The following is a 25,489-nucleotide window of genomic DNA, read 5'->3' as shown; positions in this document are numbered from 1 at the left end:
GGTCATATGGTACATCTAGTTCTAGATCCTTGAGGAATTGCCATACTCTTTTCCATAATGGTTGAACTAGTTTACAATCCCACCAACAGTGTAAAAGTGTTCCTATTTCTCCACATCCTCTCCAACACCTGTTGTTTCCTGACTTCTTAATGATTGCCATTCTAACTGGTGTGAGATGGTATCTCATTGTGGTTTTGATTTGCATTTCTCTGATGGCCAGTGATGATGAGCATTTTTTCATGTGTCTGTTGGCTGTATGAATATCTTCTTTTGAGAAATGTCTGTTCATATCCTTTCCCCACTTTTTGATGGGGTTGTTTGCTTTTTTCTCGTATATTTGTTTGAGTTCTTTGTAGATTCTGGATATTAGCCCTTTGTCAGATGAGTAGGTTGCAAAAATTTTCTCCCATTCTGTAGGTTGCCTGTTCACTCTGACGGTAGTTTCTTTTGCTGTGCAAAAGCTCTTTAGTTTAATTAGATCCCATTTGTCAATTATGGCTTTTGCTGCCGTTGCTTTTGGTGTTTTAGACATGAAGTCCTTGCCCATGCCTATGTCCTGAATGGTACTACCTAGATTTTCTTCTAGGGTTTTTATGGTATTAGGTCTAACATTTAAGTCTCTAATCCATCTTGAATTAATCTTCGTATAAGGGGTAAGGAAAGGATCCAGTTTCAGCTTTCTACTTATGGCTAGCCAATTTTCCCAGCACCATTTATTAAATAGGGAATCCTTTCCCCATTTCTTGTTTCTCTCAGGTTTGTCAAAGATCAGATGGCTGTAGATGTGCGGTATTATTTCTGAGGACTCTGTTCTGTTCCATTGGTCTATATCTCTGTTTTGGTACCAGTACCATGCTGTTTTGGTTACTGTAGCCTTGTAGTATAGTTTGAAGTCAGGTAGCGTGACGCCTCCAGCTTTGTCCTTTTGACTTAGGATTGTCTTGGCAATGCGGGCTCTTTTTTGGTTCCATATGAACTTTAAAGCAGTTTTTTCCAATTCTGTGAAGAAAGTCATTGGTAGCTTGATGGGGATGGCATTGAATCTATAAATAACCTTGGGGAGTATGGCCATTTTCACGATATTGATTCTTCCTATCCATGAGCATGGTATGTTCTTCCATTTGTTTGTGTCCTCTTTGATTTCACTGAGCAGTGGTTTGTAGTTCTCCTTGAAGAGGTCCTTTACATCCCTTGTAAGCTGGATTCCTAGGTATTTTATTCTCTTTGAAGCAATTGTGAATGAAAGTTCATTCCTGATTTGGCTCTCTGCTTGTCTGTTGCTGGTGTATAAGAATGCTTGTGATTTTTGCACATTAATTTTGTATCCTGAGACTTTGCTGAAGTTGCTTATCAGCTTAAGGAGATTTTGGGCTGAGACGATGGGGTTTTCTAAATATACAATCATGTCATCTGCAAACAGGGACAATTTGACTTCTTCTTTTCCTAACTGGATACCCTTGATTTCTTTCTCTTGCCTGATTGCCCTAGCCAGAACTTCCAACACTATGTTGAATAGGAGTGGTGAGAGAGGGCATCCCTGTCTTGTGCCAGTTTTCAAAGGGAATTTTTCCAGTTTTTGCCCATTCAGTATGATATTAGCTGTGGGTTTGTCATAAATAGCTCTTATTATTTTGAGGTATGTTCCATCAATACCGAATTTATTGAGCGTTTTTAGCATGAAGGGCTGTTGAATTTTGTCAAAAGCCTTTTCTGCATCTATTGAGACAATCATGTGGTTCTTGTCTTTGGTTCTGTTTATATGCTGGATTACGTTTATTGATTTGCGAATGTTGAACCAGCCTTGCATCCCAGGGATGAAGCCCACTTGATCATGGTGGATAAGCTTTTTGATGTGCTGCTGAATCCGGTTTGCCAGTATTTTATTGAGGATTTTTGCATCAATGTTCATCAGGGATATTGGTCTAAAATTCTCTTTTTTTGTTGTGTCTCTGCCAGGCTTTGGTATCAGGATGATGTTGGCCTCATAAAATGAGTTAGGGAGGATTCCCTCTTTTTCTATTGATTGGAATAGTTTCAGAAGGAATGGTACCAGCTCCTCCTTGTACCTCTGGTAGAATTCAGCTGTGAATCCATCTGGTCCTGGACTTTTTTTGGTGGGTAGGCTATTAATTGTTGCCTCAATTTCAGAGCCTGCTATTGGTCTATTCAGGGATTCAACTTCTTCCTGGTTTAGCCTTGGGAGAGTGTAAGTGTCCAGGAAATTATCCATTTCTTCTAGATTTTCTAGTTGATTTGCGTAGAGGCGTTTATAGTATTCTCTGATGGTAGTTTGTATTTCTGTGGGGTCAGTGGTGATATCCCCTTTATCATTTTTTATTGCATCTATTTGATTCCTCTCTCTTTTTTTCTTTATTAGCCTTGCTAGCGGTCTGTCAATTTTGTTGATCTTTTCAAAAAACCAACTCCTGGATTCATTGATTTTTTGGAGGGTTTTTTGTGTCTCTATCTCCTTCAGTTCTGCTCTGATCTTAGTTATTTCTTGCCTTCTGCTAGCTTTTGAATGTGATTGCTCTTGCCTCTCTAGTTCTTTTAATTGTGATGTTAGAGTGTCAATTTTAGATCTTTCCTGCTTTCTCTTGTGGGCATTTAGTGCTATAAATTTCCCTCTACACACTGCTTTAAATGTGTCCCAGAGATTCTGGTATGTTGTATCTTTGTTCTCATTGGTTTCAAAGAACATCTTTATTTCCGCTTTCATTTCGTTATGTACCCAGTAGTCATTCAGGAGCAGGTTGTTCAGTTTCCATGTAGTTGAGCGGTTTTGATTGAGTTTCTTAGTCCTGAGTTCTAGTTTGATTGCACTGTGGTCTGAGAGACAGTTTGTTATAATTTCTGTTCTTTTACATTTGCTGAGGAGTGCTTTACTTCCAATTATGTGGTCAATTTTGGAATAAGTGCGATGTGGTGCTGAGAAGAATGTATATTCTGTTGATTTGGGGTGGAGAGTTCTATAGATGTCTATTAGGTCCGCTTGGTGCAGAGATGAGTTCAATTCCTGGATATCCTTGTTAACTTTCTGTCTCGTTGATCTGTCTAATGTTGACAGCGGAGTGTTGAAGTCCCCCATTATTATTGTATGTGAGTCTAAGTCTCTTTGTAAGTCTCTAAGGACTTGCTTTATGAATCTGGGTGCTCCTGTATTGGGTGCATATATATTTAGGAGAGTTAGCTCTTCCTGTTGAATTGATCCCTTTACCATTATGTAATGGCCTTCTTTGTCTCTTTTGATCTTTGATGGTTTAAAGTCTGTTTTATCAGAGACTAGGATTGCAACCCCTGCTTTTTTTTGTTCTCCATTTGCTTGGTAGATCTTCCTCCATCCCTTTATTTTGAGCCTATGTATGTCTCTGCATGTGAGATGGGTCTCCTGAATACAGCAGACTGATGGGTCTTGACTCTTTATCCAGTTTGCCAGTCTGTGTCTTTTAATTGGAGCATTTAGTCCATTAACATTTAAGGTTAATATTGTTATGTGTGAACTTGATCCTGCCATTATGATATTAACTGGTTATTTTGCTCGTTAGTTGATGCAGTTTCTTCCTAGCCTCGATGGTCTTTACATTTTGCCAAGTTTTTGCGATGGCTGGTACCGGTTGTTCCTTTCCATGTTTAGGGCTTCCTTCAGGGTCTCTTGTAAGGCAGGCCTGGTGGTGACAAAATCTCTAAGCATTTGCTTATCTGTAAAGGATTTTATTTCTCCTTCACTTATGAAACTTAGTTTGGCTGGATATGAAATTCTGGGTTGAAAATTCTTTTCTTTAAGAACGTTGAATATTGGCCCCCACTCTCTTCTGGCTTGTAGAGTTTCTGCCGAGAGATCTGCTGTTAGTCTGATGGGCTTCCCTTTGTGGGTGACCCGACCTTTCTCTCTGGCTGCCCTTAAGATTTTTTCCTTCATTTCAACTTTGGTGAATCTGGCAATTATGTGTCTTGGAGTTGCTCTTCTGGAGGAGTATCTTTGTGGCGTTCTCTGTATTTCCTGAATTTGAATGTTGGCCTGCCCTACTAGGTTGGGGAAGTTCTCCTGGATGATATCCTGAAGAGTGTTTTCCAACTTGGTTCCATTTTCCCCCTCACTTTCAGGCACCCCAATCAGACGTAGATTTGGTCTTTTTACGTAATCCCATACTTCTTGCAGGCTTTGCTCATTTCTTTTTCTTCTTTTTTCTTTTGGTTTCTCTTCTCGCTTCATTTCATTCATTTGATCTTCAATCGCTGATACTCTTTCTTCCAGTTGATCGAGTCGGTTACTGAAGCTTGTGCATTTGTCACGTATTTCTCGTGTCATGGTTTTCATCTCTGTCATTTCGTTTATGATCTTCTCTGCATTAATGAGTCTAGCTGTCAATTCTTCCACTCTTTTTTCAAGATTTTTAGTTTCTTTGCGCTGGGTACGTAATTCCTCCTTTAGCTCTGATAAGTTTGATGGACTGAAGCCTTCTTCTCTCCTCTCGTCCAAGTCATTCTCTGACCAGCTTTGATCCGTTGCTGGTGATGGGCTGCGCTCCTTTGCAGGGGGAGATGCGCTCTTATTTTTTGAATTTCCAGCTTTTCTGCCCTGCTTCTTCCCCATCTTTGTGGTTTTATCTGTCTCTGGTCTTTGATGGTGGTGACGAACTGATGGGGTTTTGGTATAGGTGTCCTTCCTGTTTGATAGTTTTCCTTCTGACAGTCAGAAGGACTCTCTGTTGGTCTGTTGGAGATTGCTTGAGGTCCACTCCAGACCCTGTTTGCCTGGGTATCAGCAGCAGAGGTTGCCGAAGATAGAATATTGCTGAACAGCGAGTGTACCTGTCTGATTCTTCCTTTGGAAGTGTCCTCTCAGGGGTGTACTCCACCCTGTGAGGTGTGGGGTGTCAGACTGCCCCTAGTGGGGGATTTCTCCCAGCTAGGCTACTCAGGGGTCAGGGACACACCTGAGCAGGCAGTCTGTCCGTTCTCAGATCTCAACCTCCGCGTTGGGAGATCCGCGGCTCTCCCCAAAGCTGTCAGACAGAGTCGTTCGCGTCTGCACCGGCTCCCGCTACTTCCCCTGTTGGTCTTCAGCTGTGCGCTGTCCCCAGAGGTGGAGACTACAGAGACAGGCAGGCTTCCTTGAGCTGCTGTGAGCTCCACCCAGTTCGAGCTTCCCAGCGGCTTTGTTTACCTACTTAAGCCTCAGCAATGGCGGGCGCCCCTCCCCCAGCCTCGCTGCTGCCTTGCGGATAGATCGCGGCAGACTGCTGTGTTAGCAGTGAGGGAGGCTTCGTGGGCGTGGGACCCTCCCGGCCAGGTGTGGGATATATTCTCCTGGAATGCCTGTATGCTTACAGCGCAGTATTGGGGTGGGAGTTACCCGATTTTCCAGGTGTTGTGTGTCTCAGTTCCCCTGGCTAGGAAAACGGATCCCCTTCCCCCTTGCGCTTCCAGGTGAGGCGATGCCTCGCCCTGCTTCAGCTCTCGCTGGTCAGGCTGCAGCAGCTGACCAGCACCGATTGTCCGGCACTCCCTAGTGAGATGACCCCAGTACCTCAGTTGAAAATGCAGAAATCACCGGTCTTCTGTGTCGCTCGCGCTGGGAGTTGGAGACTGGAGTTGTTCCTATTCGGCCATCTTGCTCCGCCCCCCGATAATTCTACTTTTGTTGTAGGTTATATAACGAGTTTAAGCAAATTAAAATTATAGATGGCTTGTGATCTTTCTCATCAAAGATGATTGCATTTTTACTTCACTTGTATTAGAAATTTGACAGATTTGATCTAGAGGCATGTACAGCTCTGATTTTTAATGGATTTGCTTGGACAATCCCAAGTTAAAATAAGAGCTTTCAATTCTAGTCTCTGTTAAGAAATCCTGATTCATAATACTGAGATAAATACTGGAGGGATAAAATGTCTCTCAGCGTTAAATAACTAAGTAACATTTGTTTCAACTATAAAGGGAGAATTGAGTTTACTTACAATCCATCTGCATAGTACATCTAGTTGAATCAATCAATTATTTTAACTGATTTTCTTCCAAATTAACTGCTGGTTTTATTTTTATGTGGACATTAGCCTTATTGTCCAAAAAACTCACTCTGTATTTCTCCTTAAGACAACTAAAATGCAGCAATTCCTTATTCTTTAATCATATTCTTAGGGCTTATCAGTCAAAATGGAATATTATGAGTCAAAGATATTGATCAAAAGTGAGTCGAAAGTTAAAATATCTTCTCTTGGATTTATTTTCTTCATAACTATCATGCAGTAATGATGCAAATGCAGTACAAACAAAGACATAGATGAACACAGATGTATTTGCTTGATAAGTACAAACAAGAAAACAGCATGGAAGAATTTTACCCAACCAAACTTTCATTCTATTAACTAAGCTTTATGTTTTTTTCTTATCTTGATATTTTAAAAACTTGAAAAAAAAAATAAAGAATCAGTATCACTTCTCAGCCTTTTGGCTAAGATCAAGTGTAGTATCTGTTATTATTAGTTTTATATCTGATACGTCCTCTATCCGAGGACAATATAGTAAATGGATTTTTGGAGCAGGGATATGGAATAGGAGGTTGCTATGTCCACTCCACATATCGACCTCGTATTGCAGTACCTCCAGGAACGGTATTCCCCTCGGGTGTTTCAGGCTGGCCACGGTGGCTCACGCCTGTAATCCCAGCACTTTGGGAGGCCGAGGCAGGTGGATCACCTGAGGTCAGGAGTTCGAGACCAGCCAGACCAACATAGTGACACCCCATCTCCACTAAAAATACAAAAATTAGCCAGGCATGGTGGCGGTCGCCTGTAATCCCAGCTACTCAGGAGGCTGAGGCAGGAAGATCACTTGAACCCAGGAGGCAGAGGTTGCAGTGAGCCGAGATTATGCCACTGCACTCCGGTCTGGGCAACAGTAAGACTCTGCCTCAAAAAAAAAAAAAAAAAAAAAAATCAGTAGAATCACTTTTCTAAAATATAAGTACACAGACACTTTTACAAATATATGATACACAATGGCCTTCAAATTAGATCTAGACAAATAGAAATTTATTTTCAATAGTGCTTAGAAATTATGTTTCTCTTGCTGATATTCAGTGTCACTTTGTTACTTGAAAATTCTACTTGTCACAGAAAACAATCTATTTCTGTAAGACTTAGGTTGTCTTCCTGCTGTTGGGATATATTACCACCAGATAGCAGTGAGGTTTTAAGAACTCATTTCTTGTTGGAACATATTTTACTCAGACATGGATTATTTCTTCTTTTGATATGTATAATATACATAATTTCTGAAATTATATAATCATAAAATGTTTCTATTCAAAACATACTTTTAAAAAAAGATTAAGTCACATTTATTCTGTTTGCCTTATCATATATCAATTAATACTTAATGAAACCCTACCTTTCTCCAGAGATTTTGAATAGCTTATTTTTTACCTACTCTGTATTTTCTATTTTCCTGAATTATCTCTTGAAAAAACTCGTACATGCATATTTGAAATTAAAATTTTAGGATATTCCACAAAGTTGAATAAAGGTTTTAACTAAATCTATTACCTCCTAAACACAAATCTGTTTCTTCACTGACATTACAAAAGTGTATCTATAGCTAAAATTTCTATTATCCTTCAATTAATAATAAATCACAAATATACATAGTTCTGTTAAGTAAAAGACCACATGTCTATTGAGGAATTGTGCTAGGCTCACAAGAGTGAGTGTGAGATGATTACTAAGAGACTGTTTGCTATGAAGAGTAAAACACATTTTTTTTGGTATAATGTGATACATGATATAAATGAGCTTGATAAGGGTGTTTAAAGACAAAAAAAAAAGGTAGATTTCTGGCCTTTCACTTGATTTACTATGAATTTCTGCAAAACTATTCAGTTTCCTGGTTGTGAAATAAAAATAATGACTCTTTAACAACTTGTCTGACTGTGCAAATGAGTGATAAAAATGTATTATTCAGAATAGAACTGAAAGGTGTGAGGCTCTAGATGTTAAACATTTATATTCATAAATTACCATAAACACTGAACACTGATATGTGTTCATAAGTAAATGAATACATTTTTAAAATTAGTTGTTACATATAACTTATAAAACCAGATGAGATGCCACATAACAAAGTTGTATATTTTCTACACATTTTGCAAGTGCACTTACAGAGATATACGTCTATTACTCATATATTAGACATTAGTATTTATGGAGAGGCGTATGTGGATACATATGCCTAAATATTCCTGCTTAGACAAATGGCAATATAATGATTATACATATGTTCCTAAATAAAAATTTGCATTTATCATGTGTACTAATCAAGGAATAACAAACTAGATCATTTGAGGTTTCATTTACAGAATCAGTTCCAAATATCTATTATCTAGTAGCATTTTGACTCCTTTAGTAGACTCTACAACATTCCAGGTCAGGGGAGTTAAAAGGTGCAAGAAAGTTGCCAGGTTCACATAGTAGGGAGATTGAACTGATACCTCATTAAGGTTTTTGCCAGTGGCTCCCGCCTGTATTTGCTTGCAGCACTTTGGGAGGCCGAGGTGAGTAGATCGCTTGAGGCCAGGAGTTTGAAATCAGCCTGGACAACATGGCATAACCCTGTCTCTATTAAAAATACAAAAATCAGACGGGCGAGGTGGCACACGCCTGTAATCCCAGGTACTCGGGAGGCTGAGGCACAAGAATCGCTTGAACCCAGGAGGCGGAGGTTGCAGTGAGCCGAGACCGCCCTACTGCACTCCAGCCTGAGCGCCAGGGAGAGATTCTGTCTCAAAAAGAAAAGATTTTTACGTAACACTTTTCACACTCTTCCATTTTCTCCCTACTTTCTCTTTTCCTTCTACTCTCTTTTTTCCTTCTTCCATTGAATTTTCACTACTCTTTCTTCATAAAGTTGTTGAAAGATTAAATATTTTATTGCAATTCACTCTGTTTCCTACTTCTATTCTTCTACAGATAGGCATCTGTGTCAAAAATAATCAGTTTGAAAATCTCCTTTATTATTCTGTTTTTAAGCATCTCTTTTTCTAAAAGTAAAAACAAAATGTACAATTAGGAATATGTGCTTTGGCTCTTTAAGGCAACTGCTTGCCCCATACTCTGACTTTAGCCCTCAATTGTCTTGGAGATGCACAGTAAAAGGATATATGCCTAGGAGAATAAGGCTGTAATATACTGTATATCTAAATGTTGTCTGACAAAGTTAACACAGAAAAGTGTGGATATTTTTTATTAGCGTTTGGAATAAAGATGATACATATTAGATTATTTTGCTATAATTAAAATGATTTTCTATGTGTAACTTAATGTTCATGTACCTAGTTTTGGTTGTTTCCATTTAGCATGTGAGGTAGCAGTTGCTTTCTTCTGAAAATTTAGACCCTTTGTACTGCTATGATTGACTTTGGAAAGAAGGCAAAACCAAAGGCAAACTAATCCTATAATAAATATATTCAGTTGATCATTCATGTTAAGATACTTGATGGCTTACATTTAATGTTAGGGATATTTAGTTTACATTCAAAAGTTATTCATTTTTACTTAAAGCATAGAAATGCTGTTTTTCTTGTTTTTTTTTTTTTCTTTAAAAAAAAAAAAAAAAAAAAAAAAAAAAAAAAAAAAAAAAAAAAGGTTTATTGCTGGGAGCCCTGGGCTGTAATTCCAGCACTTTGGGAGGCAGAGCAGGGCAGAGAACTTGAGCCCAGGATTCCGGACCAGCCTGGGCAACATGATGAAACTCTGTCTCTACAAAAAATACAAAAAATTAGCCAGGTGTGGTGGCATGTGGCTGTAGACCAAGGTACTCTGGAAGCTGAGGTGGGAGAATTACTTGAGCCTGGGAGGTGGACGCTGCAGTGAACCATGATCATGCCACTGCACTCCAGTCTGGGCAACAGAACAAGACCTGTCTCAAAAAAAAAAAAAAAAAGAAATGAGTTTATTATCCCATCTAGGCTTCAAGTAAAATGATTTAAATAAGAAGGGCAGTTACTTATTCAACTCAGAAGAATTTAAAATAAAATATAAAGGGTTTTAAACAGCAGTATCCATTTTCTCTCTTTGTTAGTTAACAACAAAAAAGAGGGTCTTGAATCATAATGTGGACAAAAGGTAACATCGGCTGCATTTTGTGCCTGAATAATGGAGATTTCTTCAACAGAAACTGATTGAAAAACATTTGCATGGAAGTAGTAGATTACCTTTGATTATATTCAAGGGGAAGGAAATAGTCAAGCATAATTTTCCTGAATAAACTTTTCTTTCATTAGTGAAAGTTACATTTTTGGAGTGATAAACACTTTAAAACATTTTATACACAAAGTAAATTCATATAGATAAATTACATATTTTAAAACTATAAATATTTTCACAGTAAAGTTGAAATTATACATGATATGATTGCAATATTAATTACTAATGATTTGTTTTGCAGAAAGATTCTTCATTGTGTAAATGAATTCATCATAGACTCCAAATATCAAGCTCTCAGAATGTATTAAAGGTAGCATTTGTTATCAGTCCTCCAGGTGTTACATATGACTCCCAGTCACACTTAGATGACAATATATGTGAAAGATGCTTAGGAAAGGGAAGAGTCTGAAAGGCCAACATATATTAAATAACTTTATTTAAATGAAACAATAAAATCCTGATTGATTTGAAAGCACACTGACGCATTAACAGTGCACTTTCTTGAAGAATTGGTCTCGAGAGAAAATGCTTCACTGAAATAATTCAGAAAATGCCCTTCCGGCAAGTGGGGCAGATTCTCTTTCTGTCCATCATAGCATTCTATATGTGTAAGGAGCAATGCTGACAATCATAAACATGCATCTGCATGCACACATTAGAGAAGATGGAGTAACATGTCTACCTAAGTTGTTGTTGGCAATCTGTGTTCCTGCTCAGTGGAAATCTTTCAAATTAAATATGGGCAATTTTCTTTATGTGGATACTAGAGAAGGATTCCCTCTCAGCTCATATTTGTGTGCCTTTTGTCATTTTTTCTTCACAGTTACGGTTACCTATGCTAGTACAGTATGCTGCACATAATTTAGGTCAATTAATTCTGTTGTCTAAAATACATCTTTTTTGATCCCCTGTTTACTGCTTCTCACCACCACACCTTGTCTTGTCTGCTGTGCTTTTAACAGGTCTCAAATAAGAAATTTATCTTTGCATATTTAAACATCCTACTCCTCACCCCATATTAAAGTTACATTATTAAGAAGGCCCACACATTCTGACAATTTCTATATATTTATTAATGCCCACCTGCATGAAATAAGCTTTCCTGCACACTTAGTTTTGTGTTTTTCCCAGATATTTCGAATAAATCTTTTCTTATTGATGTAGTGATTTGTATGGAGAATTGCATATTAGTGGAAAGTCTGACTACTAAATATCTACATAGAATATATGAAGTCGGACTACATGAAATTTATATTTTTCAGATCAAAATTGGTTAAATATCAGCAATTTTATCTATTTCAACCAATAAACAAAGGTCACAATCCAGATGTACTGAAACAGAGAAAAATCATAATTATCAGTGGAGATATCTTCTGAATTTCTCCTCACATCTGCAGATTTGTCCAGACAATTACTTAGACTTAAGTAAAAATTAGTGTTGGAGAAGTCTTTATGAATAATGCATACTTCTGGAGAAAGTGAGATTTGATCACTTCTCAGCCTTTTGGCTAAGATCAAATGAGAGTCACTTTATAAAGTTGAGACTTCTGATTTAATGTTAATATGAGTTTCTGAAAAATGAAACACAGTTCTATTAATGCCTGAGTACAAATTACCCAATTATGCGACATCAATTTCAATGACATGTAGCATCAAGTAAATCTATTTTCCTATTCAATTACTTATTGAATGAATAGGCATTTTTCTAATGAGATAGGCATTTGGATCCAATGTTAGCATTTTTTGTTTCTGCAGATTTATTGTGTTTGCAATTTAATATGGATTATAGAAACACACAGAATGATGCTTCCGTATAATTGTTTATTCCATTATGAGAAATTTTGCAAAATTTGATTCCTGAGAAAAAGATAAATTAACAAAACCATTTGCCATCAGTTATCTTTTCCTTTTTTTTTTTTTTCTAAACTTGCATTTCAAACAGAAGAGCTCTTTATTGGGTGATGTCCTTAATAATTCCAATCTAAATTCTGATTCCAAAACTTTACTAAGTTTTATTTATTTTAGTGTAGGTGAAAAATAAACATATTTTGTATTGTATAAAGTCTGTGTAGTAGCTAAGAGCTTAAGCTTTTGACTCATACAAATCTTTCAAATTTTAGCTGTGTACCTTAATAGGTCTGTGAACTTGGGCAAGTTATTGAAACTTTTAGAGTCTCAATTTCCTCATATGTAAACAGAAGTGACAATAACAGTGCATTTATCATAACATTGCTGTATTAAATGCACTTAGCACAGTTCTTGGCATGTAATAAGAATTCAATAACTGGTAGCTACTATTACTTTAATAACTGATTACATTCTTTGGAAATTGTATTAAGATGACTCCAGCTGCTTAGTGAATCACTGTATTTGTCACCATAGTAATTTGCAGAAACATGAATCTGTATTTCCTTTATATATTTTTAATAGGATTAGGACTTGCAGGAGTTTGCTAGTGTGTATATGATCTTGGCAGCAGGAATCCAAATAGCCTGAGTAGAAAACTATGAATTTTCCCACATTTTTTCAATCACATATGGATAGAGATAATCCCCACTGTTGGCTAAATTGTGGAAGTTTTACGCTTCTTGTATTGGTGGCCTTGCTGGCAACAGTAGTCTACAAATAAAGAATGTTCTTTCTTAATAGCTTAAGCAATGTTAACATGATACATTCTCTCTTTTTACCAAATAAGTCTTTTCAAACTCTTAGCAAAATTAATCATTTAAAAAAATTGTCGAGTTAATTGAAATAATATTATATCCTTAAAATATGCCATTTTAATGGAAATTTTTTTGGTCAGTGAGAATAGGATTTATTTACAATAATGCCACAAAATATGAAGTGGCAGTTTTATATTTCAAATGGTTCTGGTCATTTTTAATTAACCGGAGAGGAAGAAAAAAATAAAGACCATTTAAAACATAATTAATTCAATTAAAATTTTAACTTTTGTTTATACAGTCTTTAGTAATGTGTTTATTGGCTTTTCTGAGGAATCTGGTATTTCTGAGGAAATTCTGTTTTTAAATAAATGCTACTTTAAATAAATGTTACTTCATCATTTTCAAATGACTGCTCAATCAACATGTATAAAAGTTGTGGATTTCTTTGCTTTTATGACAAAAGTGGTATTGTATTTTTAAACTGATCACTTTATCAGGTCAGAGAGGGTATAGTTCAAAGTGTAATTATTTATCGTTTAATTGTATATTTATAAACATTTTAGTTTTGAACCATTAGATATTTATGTAATTTAAGTATGAAAGTTTAAAAATGGTTCATCTAATAATAGACATATGATAAAACGTCATGATAAAAGAAAACCAAAGAAATATTACTTGATCCTACTTAGAAAGAATAATTTTCCAGGGGAACTTTACTCAGTTTTAGAGAGAAATCCAAGAATAATGTTCTTCTTTCATTTTTCAACATGATACAACCAGAGAATTTGGAAAACTAGTAAATATAACCTATAGTAAAATGGTCAGGAAAAATACTCATTTCCATTTATGATAACTGAAGTGACAAAAAAGACTCCTAGAAGTTACATTTTCCCTTTGTGATATATTAAAGAACAACAAATATACTAAACTTTATTCTAAGAAGGACTTTTTTGTGAATATAAAGGATAATGGATCAGATTTAAGTTTCTTTCTATAACCACTTCTAATTCTATTCACATGATCTATTTAAAAATTGCTTATTACAACATATTTAAATGTAGTAGTCATTTTGAAACATTTTAGTCCCCCAAGATACAGAAATATACAAAAAACGTACATGTTTGAGACCCATAATTCAGTTTCTCCCTAAAAGGCATTTCATCATCCAATCTTCTGGCGTTCTTTAAACTAGACACTAGACCCTTTTCATCTAGATATTGCATGTTTCATATATTATACATACATACATGTATGTGTATGCGTGTATTTTTAAAATCATTATTTGTAGTAACATATCAAAAAGGAATTTCTAATATTCCAAGGTTCTAATGTTGGGATAGAAACATATTCACAATAGTGTTTATCAGTTTCATGTATTTAGAGTAGTTTCACACTAAAATAAGTGATTAGGCTAGGCACGGTGGCTCATACCTGTAATCCTCGCACTTTGGGAGGCCAAAGCAGGAGACTTGCTCGAGCCCAGGAGTACCAGACCAGCCTGGGGAACATAGTGAGACCCTGTCGCTACAAAAAACTTTTTTTTTTTTTTTTTTAATTAGCTCCTCACGGTGACGCGTGCACCTATAATTCCAGCTGCAGGGGAAACTGAGGTGGGAGTATGACTTGAGCCGAGGAGTTAGAGGCTTCAGTGAGCCATGGTGGCACCACTGCACTCTATCCTGGGTGACAGAGTGAGATCCTGTCGCAAAATAAAATTAGTGATTAGGACAAAAAAGATACAGGGCAAAATAAATAGAATGCTTACCCACCTCAAATAAAAAGAACACAGTATTTGTTAATATGAAGGTGATACTGGATAAGTGAAGTGCCTAGGACTTTTTTCTTAAATAATTTAGTATATTTTATGTGAATAAGGGACTATAAAGTAGGGAGATCAGCAGGACTGTAAAAGTGGGTGGGGGAGAAGAACGTTTGCTAGTCAAACTTCATTTAAATTGACTGCCTTTTTAATAGCATGTGGCTGAATGCTTTGATCTATTTATAATGAATATTTTAAGGATTTGCTAATCTTTGAAAATTGGCAAGAAATACTCATTTTTTCCTGTCTTGAGGTATGCCAAAAATAAAACTTGCTAGAATAAAAAAAATTAAAATGAAGGAATGTCTTGTCTGTGCTAAAACACCTCCACTTAAAGAGTTTGATATCCACTAGAAAATGTTGTTTCTTTAAAAAGGGGACAAAGGGCATTTGATGTTCCTCACTTTTTACAGTTGTGACAATTCTCTTAGATATCTTAAATTCTCTAAGTGGAGATTTCTCATATTCTTCACAGTACACCTGTTTGAAAATTGTAGTCCACAGAAATCTGAAACTACAAAATAAAGTTTTCTCAAGATGGTAAGTCACAAAGAGTGTAAATTACAGTTACTTCATTTGTGGGAGTTTTCCTATCACTTTTCAATTAATAAGACACCCTGGTTATGGGAATTTTAGTCTCACTGAAAAACTCAATTTTTCTATACAAATTAAATTTGCGTATGCAAGTTACAATTTGAGTTTAAGCTTAGGCCTACGCTGGTGGAGGGATAACAGGCAAACTGGAATTTGGTACTTGACCATACTTAGTCAGTGCAGGAAAAACAAAACAAAAAAAAACTTCAGAAACTTTCTTACCATTGACAGAAGCTAGTGTCGACACTTCTTGTGGTTTTCCCTTATTGACTGTATCTATGCCATCACATAGCAAAATGTACACAACAGCAGAAAGTAGATATTTTACTTATAGTTTCTGCAAAATCTGAGTAAAGATAAAGTTTTTCTACTATAAAGATGTGGTCTTATAGATGTATGCATTCTGAGGATCAGGGAAAGGCAGTGAAATAAAACTCTAAATTGAACAAAATTCAAGTAGTTTATCTTTTAACAGAAATATCTCCATAAACTATATCAATATAAAGGTGAACAGGGGTTGGACACAGTGGCTGAAAGCCTGTAATTCCAGTGTTTTGGGAGGCCAAAATGGGAGGATGGCTTGAGAATAGTAGTTGGAGACCAGCCTGGGCAACATGAAAGACCTCATCTCTACAAAAAAAAAAAAAAAAAAAAAAAAAAAAAAAAAAAAAAAAAAAAAAAAAAAAAATTAGCCAGGTCTGTTCATGTGTGCCTGTAGTCTCTTGCTACTCGGGAGGCTAAGGCAGGAGGATTGGTCGAGCCCAGGAGTTGGAGGCTGTAGTGAGCTATGACCATGCCACTGAACTTCAACCGGGGTGACACTGTGAAAACCCTGTCTCTAAAAAAATTAAAAATAAATAAAGGTGAACAAGAAGAATCAATAACTAAGACAGCAACTGGAATTGACAAATTAATATCTATAAGCTTGAATCAACCAACGAGGATGGTTTTGTGTGTGTGTGTGTCTGTGTGTGTGTGTGTGAGAGAGAAAAATATATTGGTGAAGTAGTATTTTAATTCACCCACCAGCATTCTATTGGGTGGCCAAATTCTTAGAGATATTTTATCAGAATCAGAAATTTCAGAATTTTAGAATCTATGTGTTAGCAAACTGTGTATTCATAGGTTCACAAGATATTCACAACCTCTTGTTCCTCATAAATCATTCTAGGAGAAAAAAAAATACCAACATAGCTGTAGCCCCTAAGTCATGAAGTGCATCTAACTGATTCACAAAATATTAAATATAAAGGGCTACAGCTTTTCAATTAAAAATTTTTTATTATAAACATTAATGAAAAAAACACTTATTTTAATAAAATTTATGAAATTCATCATTGCTTTCAAAGAAATAACACCCTTATCTGTTAGCTCTGTCGATCCAGGGATGAAGGTTCAGATAGAAAAATAACTTTAACCCATTATTGGATTAGTCTTTATTAAAGGCAGAGATATAACCCTAACTATTTCCCACTCTTCTGATTATGTATTTGAATTAAATACTTGATTATTTATTTAAAATTTTATTTACTCAAACTATGGAAACATTATTCAATTCTTCCTTTGTTTGCAAAGAAAGATTTTCTGCTCAAAATAGTAAGCATTAATTAACAGAGGCAAAGCAAAAATAACAAAGATCTCTGTAGATAATATTAATTTTTATTCAAATTTCACAGTTGTTAATAAATGTATATTCAAAAGGAATGTGTGGCTGGGTGCAGTGGCTCATGCTTGTAATCCCAGCACTTTGGGAGGCCGAGGCAGGCGAATCATGAGGTCAGGAGTTCGAGACCAGCCTGGCCAACACAATGAAATCCCGTCTCAATTAAAAATACAAAAATTAGCTGGGCATGGTGATGGGCGTCTGTAATCCCAGCTACTAGGGAGGCTGAGGCAGGAGAATGGCTTGAACCCGGGAGATGGAGGTTGCAGTTAGCCGAGATCGTACTACTGCACTATAGCCTGGGTGACAGAGCTAGACTCTGTCTCAAAAAAAAAAAAAAAAAGAAAAAGAAAGGAAGGAATGTGTGATGGATCTGGGCATTGATAAATCTATCACTAAGATTCTATATTTATGGCATTTGATTAGCTATCTACATCACATTATAAGGACATCTACTTTCTCAGAGTATTTTGGTCTTTGCTTTTAGATGAATAAAAAACATAATAGTGGCTGGAGTATTTAAGGCACTGCTCTGGGACATGAAAAAAAAAAAAAAGGTTATCTGGCACCGCCCAAATAATTGTATACAGAAAATAAGAGAAAATTCATATATGTTTGTGTTTATCTGCACTTACTGTAGCTGTCCTAATCTTTAGTCTTTAAATATAGAAGCCAATATGGAAGGTTAAATAGGTGATTAATGCTCATCCTTTACTAGAAGTCTCTTTAAGCATACCTCATTTCCATATTGATCATAGTTATCTTTAGTAAAATTATAATTAACATATAAGCTTTGTTTAATGGCTACAATTTCAGCTCATTTGTAATTAAAGTTTATCACAAATAATTTTTATAATTAAGTAACTTATAAAATCTCAGATTAAAGTAAATTATGTTACTTAGTCTCAACATTTTCTTGTAAAACATATTCTTCTTCTGTCTTTGCCTTATCTGTTCTTGGCACTAACTTCTTCAGTCATTCACACTTCAAAAGCTTTAGACTATTTCCTCTTCCTTATACCCACATTCCAGATTAAACTTTAGACTTTTCTATCTTGCAATCTCTTTCTCTTCCAATCTTTCTTCCTACATCTTCCAGCTATTTGTCAAAAACACTTAAAGAGCTACTTCTTTCATGAACCTCTTCTTAATTCCATTACCTCAAAGTATTCACATTTCAAAGTACTCACATTTCAAAATATTCACATTCTTTGGTACTACCGTATCACTTTGCTCTATCCTTTGTCACTTAGCTTATTTAGTATAATATTTATCTTCTACAAATCTTGTATTATCTCCCTCACTACATAAACTTAACATGTGCTTTATACGCAGAGGGTGTTTAAAAAGTACAGATCAACTGGATGGATGAATGGATGGAAGAGGATGGAATATCATAACAAAACACATTTTCCTTAAGTAAATTCATGCATACTCCAAATTAAATACAGAATGTGAAGTATCTCTGAACTGTGCTGTTGAATATGGTAGCTACTAGCTACATGTGAGTATTTAAATTTTAATTAATTAAATTAAGAATTTAATTCCTCAGTTGCACTAGCCACATTTCAAGTGGTTAACAGGCACAAGCGGCTACCATATTGGACCATGCAGATATTTTAATAAAATATTTTTATCATTGTGGAAAGTTCTGTTGGATAGTACTGCTCTAGAAATTTTTGCTGGAGGAATGGATGAGAGAAACACTTCTATGGAATTCTAGGAAGATCATAATAACAAATAATAAGGCATAGGACTACCACTTCCCATAATAAAAAGTATAATTTATAGCCATTTACAATATAAGCAATGACCCCTCAAAGTTGAAGATTTGTATTAGTATCATTATTATCACTTTTCATTTAATCCATATTTTTTGCAACATCAATAATAAAAAACTCAAAATATGATTTATGTAGGTAGGAAGATGTCATGTTTTCCATATAAATATGCATTAAATGCTTTAACAAGTCTGGCTTAATTAGAATAAGAATACAACAGGCTGGGCTGGCTTTTCAAAAATGTTAATAGCTTATTCCCTGTTAAAGCTAAGAAATACCTTCCAGTATACCCTACCTCCAAAAGTATCGAGGATTTTTTGTTTTTTAATCCAAGAGAGATTCATGAGATCATAAAACACAATCTTTATGTTCTTTGCTTCCCTTTTTCCAAAATCTAAAATTGTTCAGAAATATTTAAGCTTTTCTTGATTTGTAGCCAAAACAGCTAATTGGAGGATCCTGCCATATAGTGCTGGACTTCTGTCATGTGTTGTCTACTTGTTTAATTTAGATTTGTGGTTTCTTGAAATCCAGCTGAAAGTGTTTGACCCCTCATAGGAAAATCCTGGTGTGAGTAAGAAGGATTCCACAGATCACATACCAGAGAGGTTTTTCCTCAGCTGCTCTCAACTTTGTAATCTTGTGAAGAAGTTGACAAGCTTGGGTGAGACAGTGTGTTGCTATCCTCCTTACAGAATTAGAAATTCCCCCCTAAGAGAGTATGAATTGATAACAAGAGGCATTATAGCTAAGATCAGGTTAACAACTGACAAAAAATGAAATTGATATGTAGGTAATCAAACATTTTTAGTGATGTATATTATGTGATTACCATTCAAGGCAGGCATAACCATTTTCCTCAGAGTCAGGAAATAAATACCACTAGCCAATGGGTCAAGGGTCACACCTTTTCCATATAAATAGAACTTTGAATCTATCCTGTCTACTGTTTGATAAGCCTATGCAAATTCCCAATTTTATGTGTTAGGTTTATAAAACTGTTAAAATGATCCAAGGAATAATAGCAGTTGGTGGGAAGGGTGTTTTTATTTAAGCTTTCATTAGCAGACAAATAAGGATAGCAGAGACTTCATTTCAGTTTCAATTCAAAAAATATTTTGTGCCTACATTTCAGAATCCTGGATGATTTGCTGCTAACAGCACTCTGAGGTCCTGCCATGGAACCTCCTATCTAGTGCAGGATTTGGGTTATTGAAGCCCTATCTCTTCAGTGCATCTATTTCATTTAAGTTTAAACTGATTACAACGTACTGGAGGCAAAGACCTTTTCCTTCCCCTCCCTCTTTTTATCCCCCACTCAACAGCTGATTGCAGAACACTATGGAGACTCAACGACAGTGGGTTTTAATTCAGATATTTCAAGGTGAGTTTCATATATGTTAAATACCATATATGTCTCCTTTCCTCTGGGTCTTTTCAGGAGTAGTAATTTTATCTGAACTCCAATTTTTCATGTTTGAAGCTTTCATTGTCTTAAAAGATTGGTTTCGAGTTTAAAATGTTAACAGTGAGATTGGATGAGAGGAAGGGGAAGTCTATATTCCAGTATACTGATATCATGTAGGGAGAGATGTAAAACAACAACAACAAAAATCCCACAAATTATAGTAAGCATAATTTACCTGGATTGGCCTGGATGGCCACACATGCCATCAGTGGACTGACAATTTCTAAGGAATTGACAGTTTACTGATGGTAAACAATAAAGTTGTAAAGGCCCTTCTGGATCGTGGAAAGATGTCTTTAGGACCATGAGTTATCAGTGTATTGAAAAATCCCAGAAGTACCTGTTTTCAGAACAAATACTTGTGTATTCTACGAGCACCCTAGGTAGAGGGACTGTTCTTCCTCAGTTTTGCATTTCCAATGCCTGGTACACAGAACATATTTTACAAATAGACACCTAACTAACAAACAAGAAGAGTATTCTAATGAATAAATATATAGACTTCATTGCACTTGTAGGAGTATGATTTGATTTAATAAACTAATAGGCTATCCCCCCAAATCTCCATTTAGATGAATAAAAAATGTTTAGGATTCTATTTAATTAAACCAAATTTAGAAGTTATGTTCAGTTTCTTGCTTGGGAGGTTTTGATTTATTCAAAACTCATTTAAGTTTGTCCACTTAGTGATTAACGTGTACTCCAGTGCACCCCCACAACTTTGTCACAATACTACAATAATGTAATACACTTAAAAATAATGTGTTTAATTTATTTGTCGTAAATACTCATTCTCAGTTTCTCTTGTCCATGTGGCAGAAGATACTGAAATGTCTTCCCCTTGACATTGCTCAAAGAAGAAATCTCTTAAAAGTTCTAACCACTGTTAAATTTCTCAGACATTTTAAGCTTTAGGGAAGAAAAAGATTTAAACAACTTTTTACATCATTCTTTTTCTTGTTCCCTTCTGTTGTCTCCATTGCTCCTCTCTTACTTCCATCATTCTCTCCAAGTACATAAATCCACTGTTTATGGTGCCTGGGACCTCCCAGATCCGGTAAATCTTCCCACCCCCTCCCTCTACCTTTCATTCCTTCAAGTTTTCCATATCATTGAAGTCATTCTCAGTTCCGTTAGTTTCCCCAGATTTCTCCCTGTTCTCTTTGTCTATAATTTTTCCAAGCCTCTACCCAGTTTTTAAGTTCTCCGTCTTCATTGTCACCACAGTTTTCCCCAGTTAAGTTTTCATAACAACTTGTTGCTCAGACTCTATGAGTACTTCTTATTTTGTTAGTTCATCCGAAGGCTCAAAATCATTCTTTACCTCTCAATCATCCCTTTTCTCTCTTTGATACCTTCATTCTTTCCAAGTTTTCTCCGCAGTCTTTTCCATATCCTCTGCTCCTACCACTTTCCCCTTGTGCCTCACAGTTCTTCCCAAATTATTCAAGTCCCTTGCACGTAGTTGGAATATAACTCATCACATTATTTCCATATTTAGAAACAGCTTAAATTTACAAACTGCCATGAATAAAACAGTCTGTAGTTTAATCATTGACAGTTTAATATAATCTTGTTCTTTATTGCAGCTTTATATATACACCACATTTTATAGACCTGATATTTGTACCAGGCTTGGTTTTAAGAAAACTTGAGATAGTAGAGGGGAGTTACAAAAAATTAACATTCAGATAGTAAAGTCAAAATTAAACCAAGGTGAAAATTTCTTATTCAACAAGACATTCAGTCCATTCCTTTCAAAGCAATATTCTGTGTACTTTTTAAGGAGTGGAAGAAAAATAGACGAGCAATGGAATATGCTAATTGAATATTGATGAGATTTGTTTCCATTTTAAAGTTAAAAAAAACAAAACTCATTGCTTTAAGACTTTTTTCTTGCTGACTACCATCACTCAGTTGTTATATTTTAACCACAAATACCTTAAGCACTTACATTTAACCTTATCCTTACTGTTATGCTTATTCAGATTTTCCCCATGTGATGTTAATCTGAAAATTTCTTAGAGGAAATGAGTTTTGAATTGCTCTGAAGCAGGTGACGACCTTTGATGATCAGAGAAGATGTGGAAAATATTATACCTAGAGAGTAGATCTTGGCTTGGCTGAAGAGGAGAGGTCATGGATTATAAATTAAAGAGAAATAGATTTCTTAGAAGCAGCTAACTGAGGACCTTGAATGCTAGGACTCAGAGTTTAGATTCTATAGATTTCGAAAGGTAATAAACATAGTTTTTTTGCTTTCAGTTTTTGTTGTTGTTTTGCTTTGGTTGTTATTTATAATGATTATTAAAATAATGAATACTTATTTTTCAACACCGTAAAAACATGGAAGTAGGCCACAAAAAAGTACTGGTTGGATAGATAATATATTTGGAAATGTTTTGTTTTAAAAAGAACTTTTCTTCTGAATAAAAAAAAAGAGAGAAGCAGCAATCCTTACATCAAATGTCTCTTTAACAGTTCCACTTGAAAATTAGCAGCTGTACTTAGTGAAAAATTATGAAGTTGCAATGTTGTTGTCTGTTGTAACAGGTTTTAATTTTTTTTTATTTTAAAGTGATCAAATTTAGAGATGTCAAATTTTTATTATTTTCAGCACAAAATCGTGATGACATAGATCACATATTTTAGTTGCAAATACTGTTTCAAAATGCACTTGATTTTGTGAGGTGTTTGCTTTAATATTTTCAACACAGTGCTGGATTACAGGGTTTCAAGATATATTACATGTATCCAATTAAAATGACTCCCCACTTTCCCTAATTTATACTTGTTCTTTAAAAATTTAAATATTAGTTAAAATCATCTAATAAGTCAACATGTTCCCTGTTTTATCAAAAACATTCATTGTGCAGTTTAAGCATTTGAAAACCAATCATAATAATATGTAAAGATAAATGTCATTGGGATATGTCTTTCTTGAAAATGTTATGAAGGGTTATAAAATTTTGAAAGAAAATTTTATTACCAAAATATTGCCAAACATACCTTGAAAGTCGAATATAATTGTTAACATACTCTTTTAAAATAAGCTTTTTAATCTAAATTACATGAAAAAAAGTTGTTGCCAAGCTGGGAGCAATTATAAAATCACTAACTACCTAAAACAGAGCACACAGTCTTTAAACCTTATAAACATAATTTTAAATCTGAAAATTATATGAAATATACATTTGATGAAAAGACATTTTGACTTAGCATGTGGAATTGTGATGTAAAATCTTTTAAAGCTGTAGCATTGCTCATAATTGAGATCCATTATGCAAATGATTATGTATTTATGATTAAACTGTCTTTCAATCACAGATGGCTAGAACAAGAAAAGATCCTAGAGATAAATCTCAACGCTACTCACCCTCAATGAGTAAAATGAGGCACAGAATGACTAAATGACTTGTCCAAAGTCAGAGCTACCTAAAGGCATAGTTAATATTAGAATTCAAGTCCATTTAGTTTTTCCCACAGGATTAGACTTGTCTTTGTGAGTGCAGGATATACAAATACTTTTGTTTTGTTTTTTTTTTTTTTAGTTTATAATAACAGTATCAACAATTACAAACACATATAACATTAATGTTCCAGAAACTGTTCTAAGTACTTTACATATATTAACTCATTTAGTGTATACAATAACACTATAAGGTAGATAAAATTGTTAACTGTTTTGCACACAGATGCAGAGAATTTAAATAACTTGCATAAAGTCACATAGCTAGTGAGTGGTGGGTCTTGGATTTATTATAAAACAAGACAGTCCAGCTCCATAGCTCATGCTAGGACATCTTTAAAAAATTTAAATTTCTTATTGCCAGGATAGTTTATATTTGGATATAATAACATTTTATGACTTTACTTTTTCAGTAGGGTATAAAACATTTCTTAGTATTGGAAATTAATAATTGTCTCAATTTCCATATCATATACATTTTGCAATAGCTTTAAATGAATGGTCTTGCTACAATGGATGTAAAGCCCTGAATGAATGGTTTGTCTGAAATCATCAATATTGTTCATTAAGACAGTTGCAAAAAAAATGGAGTCTTTCAGTTCATTCTGTGTACGAAAAAATTTTTCATTTATTTTCAAAACTAGAAAATCAAACCGAAAGTATATTTAAATAATGTCTCTATGAAATGTCTTCTTCTGTGAGAATGGTAAAATGAACTATCAACGAATTATTTTTTCATATACTTGGTAATGACTATGTGAACAAAATTGATTTTGCATTTTCTCGTTAATGTGACACACAACACAGAAATGAAAGTCCTATTTTTTCTAGCTTGTTTTAGTCTGTGGACTTAATTGCTAGTTTGAAAGTAATATTAGGTAAAATTTTACTCTGTAAGAAAGAGCATATTTTGACATGTTGACATGTTAATATATTGACACATGGGAAAGGAATAAGTAAATGTAAATGACAACTAATTAAGCAACATTATATAGTGGATATGGGAAAGGTAAAAAATATCCCAGCACTTTGGGAGGCCGAGGTTGGTGGATCACCTGATGTCAGGAGTTTGAGACCAACCTGGCCAACATGGTGAAACCCCGTCTCTACCAAAAATGCAAAAATTAGCGGGGCCTGGTGGTGGGTGCCTTTAATCCCAGCTACTTCAGAGGCTGAGGCAGGAGAATCACTTGAACCTGGCAGGCGGAGGTTGCAGTGAGCCGAGATTCCGCCACTGCACTCCAGCCTGGGCAATAGAGCGAGACTCAGTCTCAAAAAAAAAAAAAAAAATCCCAAATATGCAAAATGCATATATGTTTGTTTTGTGTATAATTATGTGATAAATTCTGAAAATCATCATATAAAATTAAAAATATTAGAATATAAAATCTTCCATGCATTGCCCCAATTTGTTCATTCCTGTTCAAATAGAATGGAAAGACAAATTAAAATGGAGAAGGGCTGACTCATAAAAAATAGCAATGATTTCCTTTTCTTTTAACTTTTTAGGGAAGAAAGGGATTGGGAACAAGACTATATGTTGTGTAGGGAACACTGAAGGATTCTATTTGCATTTCAGTGCTTAATGGCTTTTACTAGTGATTTAACTTGTTTTCTCTACGTTTTTAAAACTCTCAGAGTCTTTGGCTTCATTAAATATTATTTCTTTGTAAAACACATGTTATATGATAATACAAAAAATTGTTAAATCGGTGGCATTCATTAAGACTGCATCCAGCACTGTGGAGAACTTGGAGATCAAGGGAAATTCTGCACAAAAGTAGAAATATGAGGAAATTTCTGAACTGTGTTAGCCAATGTATGTTA

At 35.1% G+C, this 25,489-nt stretch overlaps 1 protein-coding gene and 1 non-coding gene across 4 annotated transcripts in view; both read left to right on the top strand.

Annotated features, from left to right (window-relative positions):
* The window catches only part of PCDH11X (protocadherin 11 X-linked), a 590,430-nt gene that overhangs the window by 18,563 nt on the left and 546,378 nt on the right, over positions 1–25,489 (top strand). For 2 of the 3 annotated variants that reach the window (XM_030933938.1, XM_030933939.1), the window contains exons 2-3: positions 19,284–19,389; positions 20,051–20,109. In XM_030933938.1, coding sequence (XP_030789798.1) covers positions 20,067–20,109 — 43 coding nt within the window. In that variant the 5' untranslated portion in view covers positions 19,284–19,389; positions 20,051–20,066. Of the gene's footprint in view, positions 1–18,279; positions 18,449–19,283; positions 19,390–20,050; positions 20,110–25,489 lie in introns of all 3 variants that reach the window. The other variant, XM_030933940.1, reaches the window with a different exon arrangement.
* Positions 6,435–6,625, top strand: LOC115898940. The gene has a single exon (XR_004058586.1). It is a non-coding gene; the product is annotated as a U2 spliceosomal RNA (small nuclear RNA).

This window comes from Rhinopithecus roxellana, chromosome 7, assembly GCF_007565055.1.
Source record: "Rhinopithecus roxellana isolate Shanxi Qingling chromosome 7, ASM756505v1, whole genome shotgun sequence".
Lineage (NCBI taxonomy): Eukaryota > Metazoa > Chordata > Mammalia > Primates > Cercopithecidae > Rhinopithecus > Rhinopithecus roxellana.
This window is presented reverse-complemented; position numbering and strand designations above follow the sequence as displayed.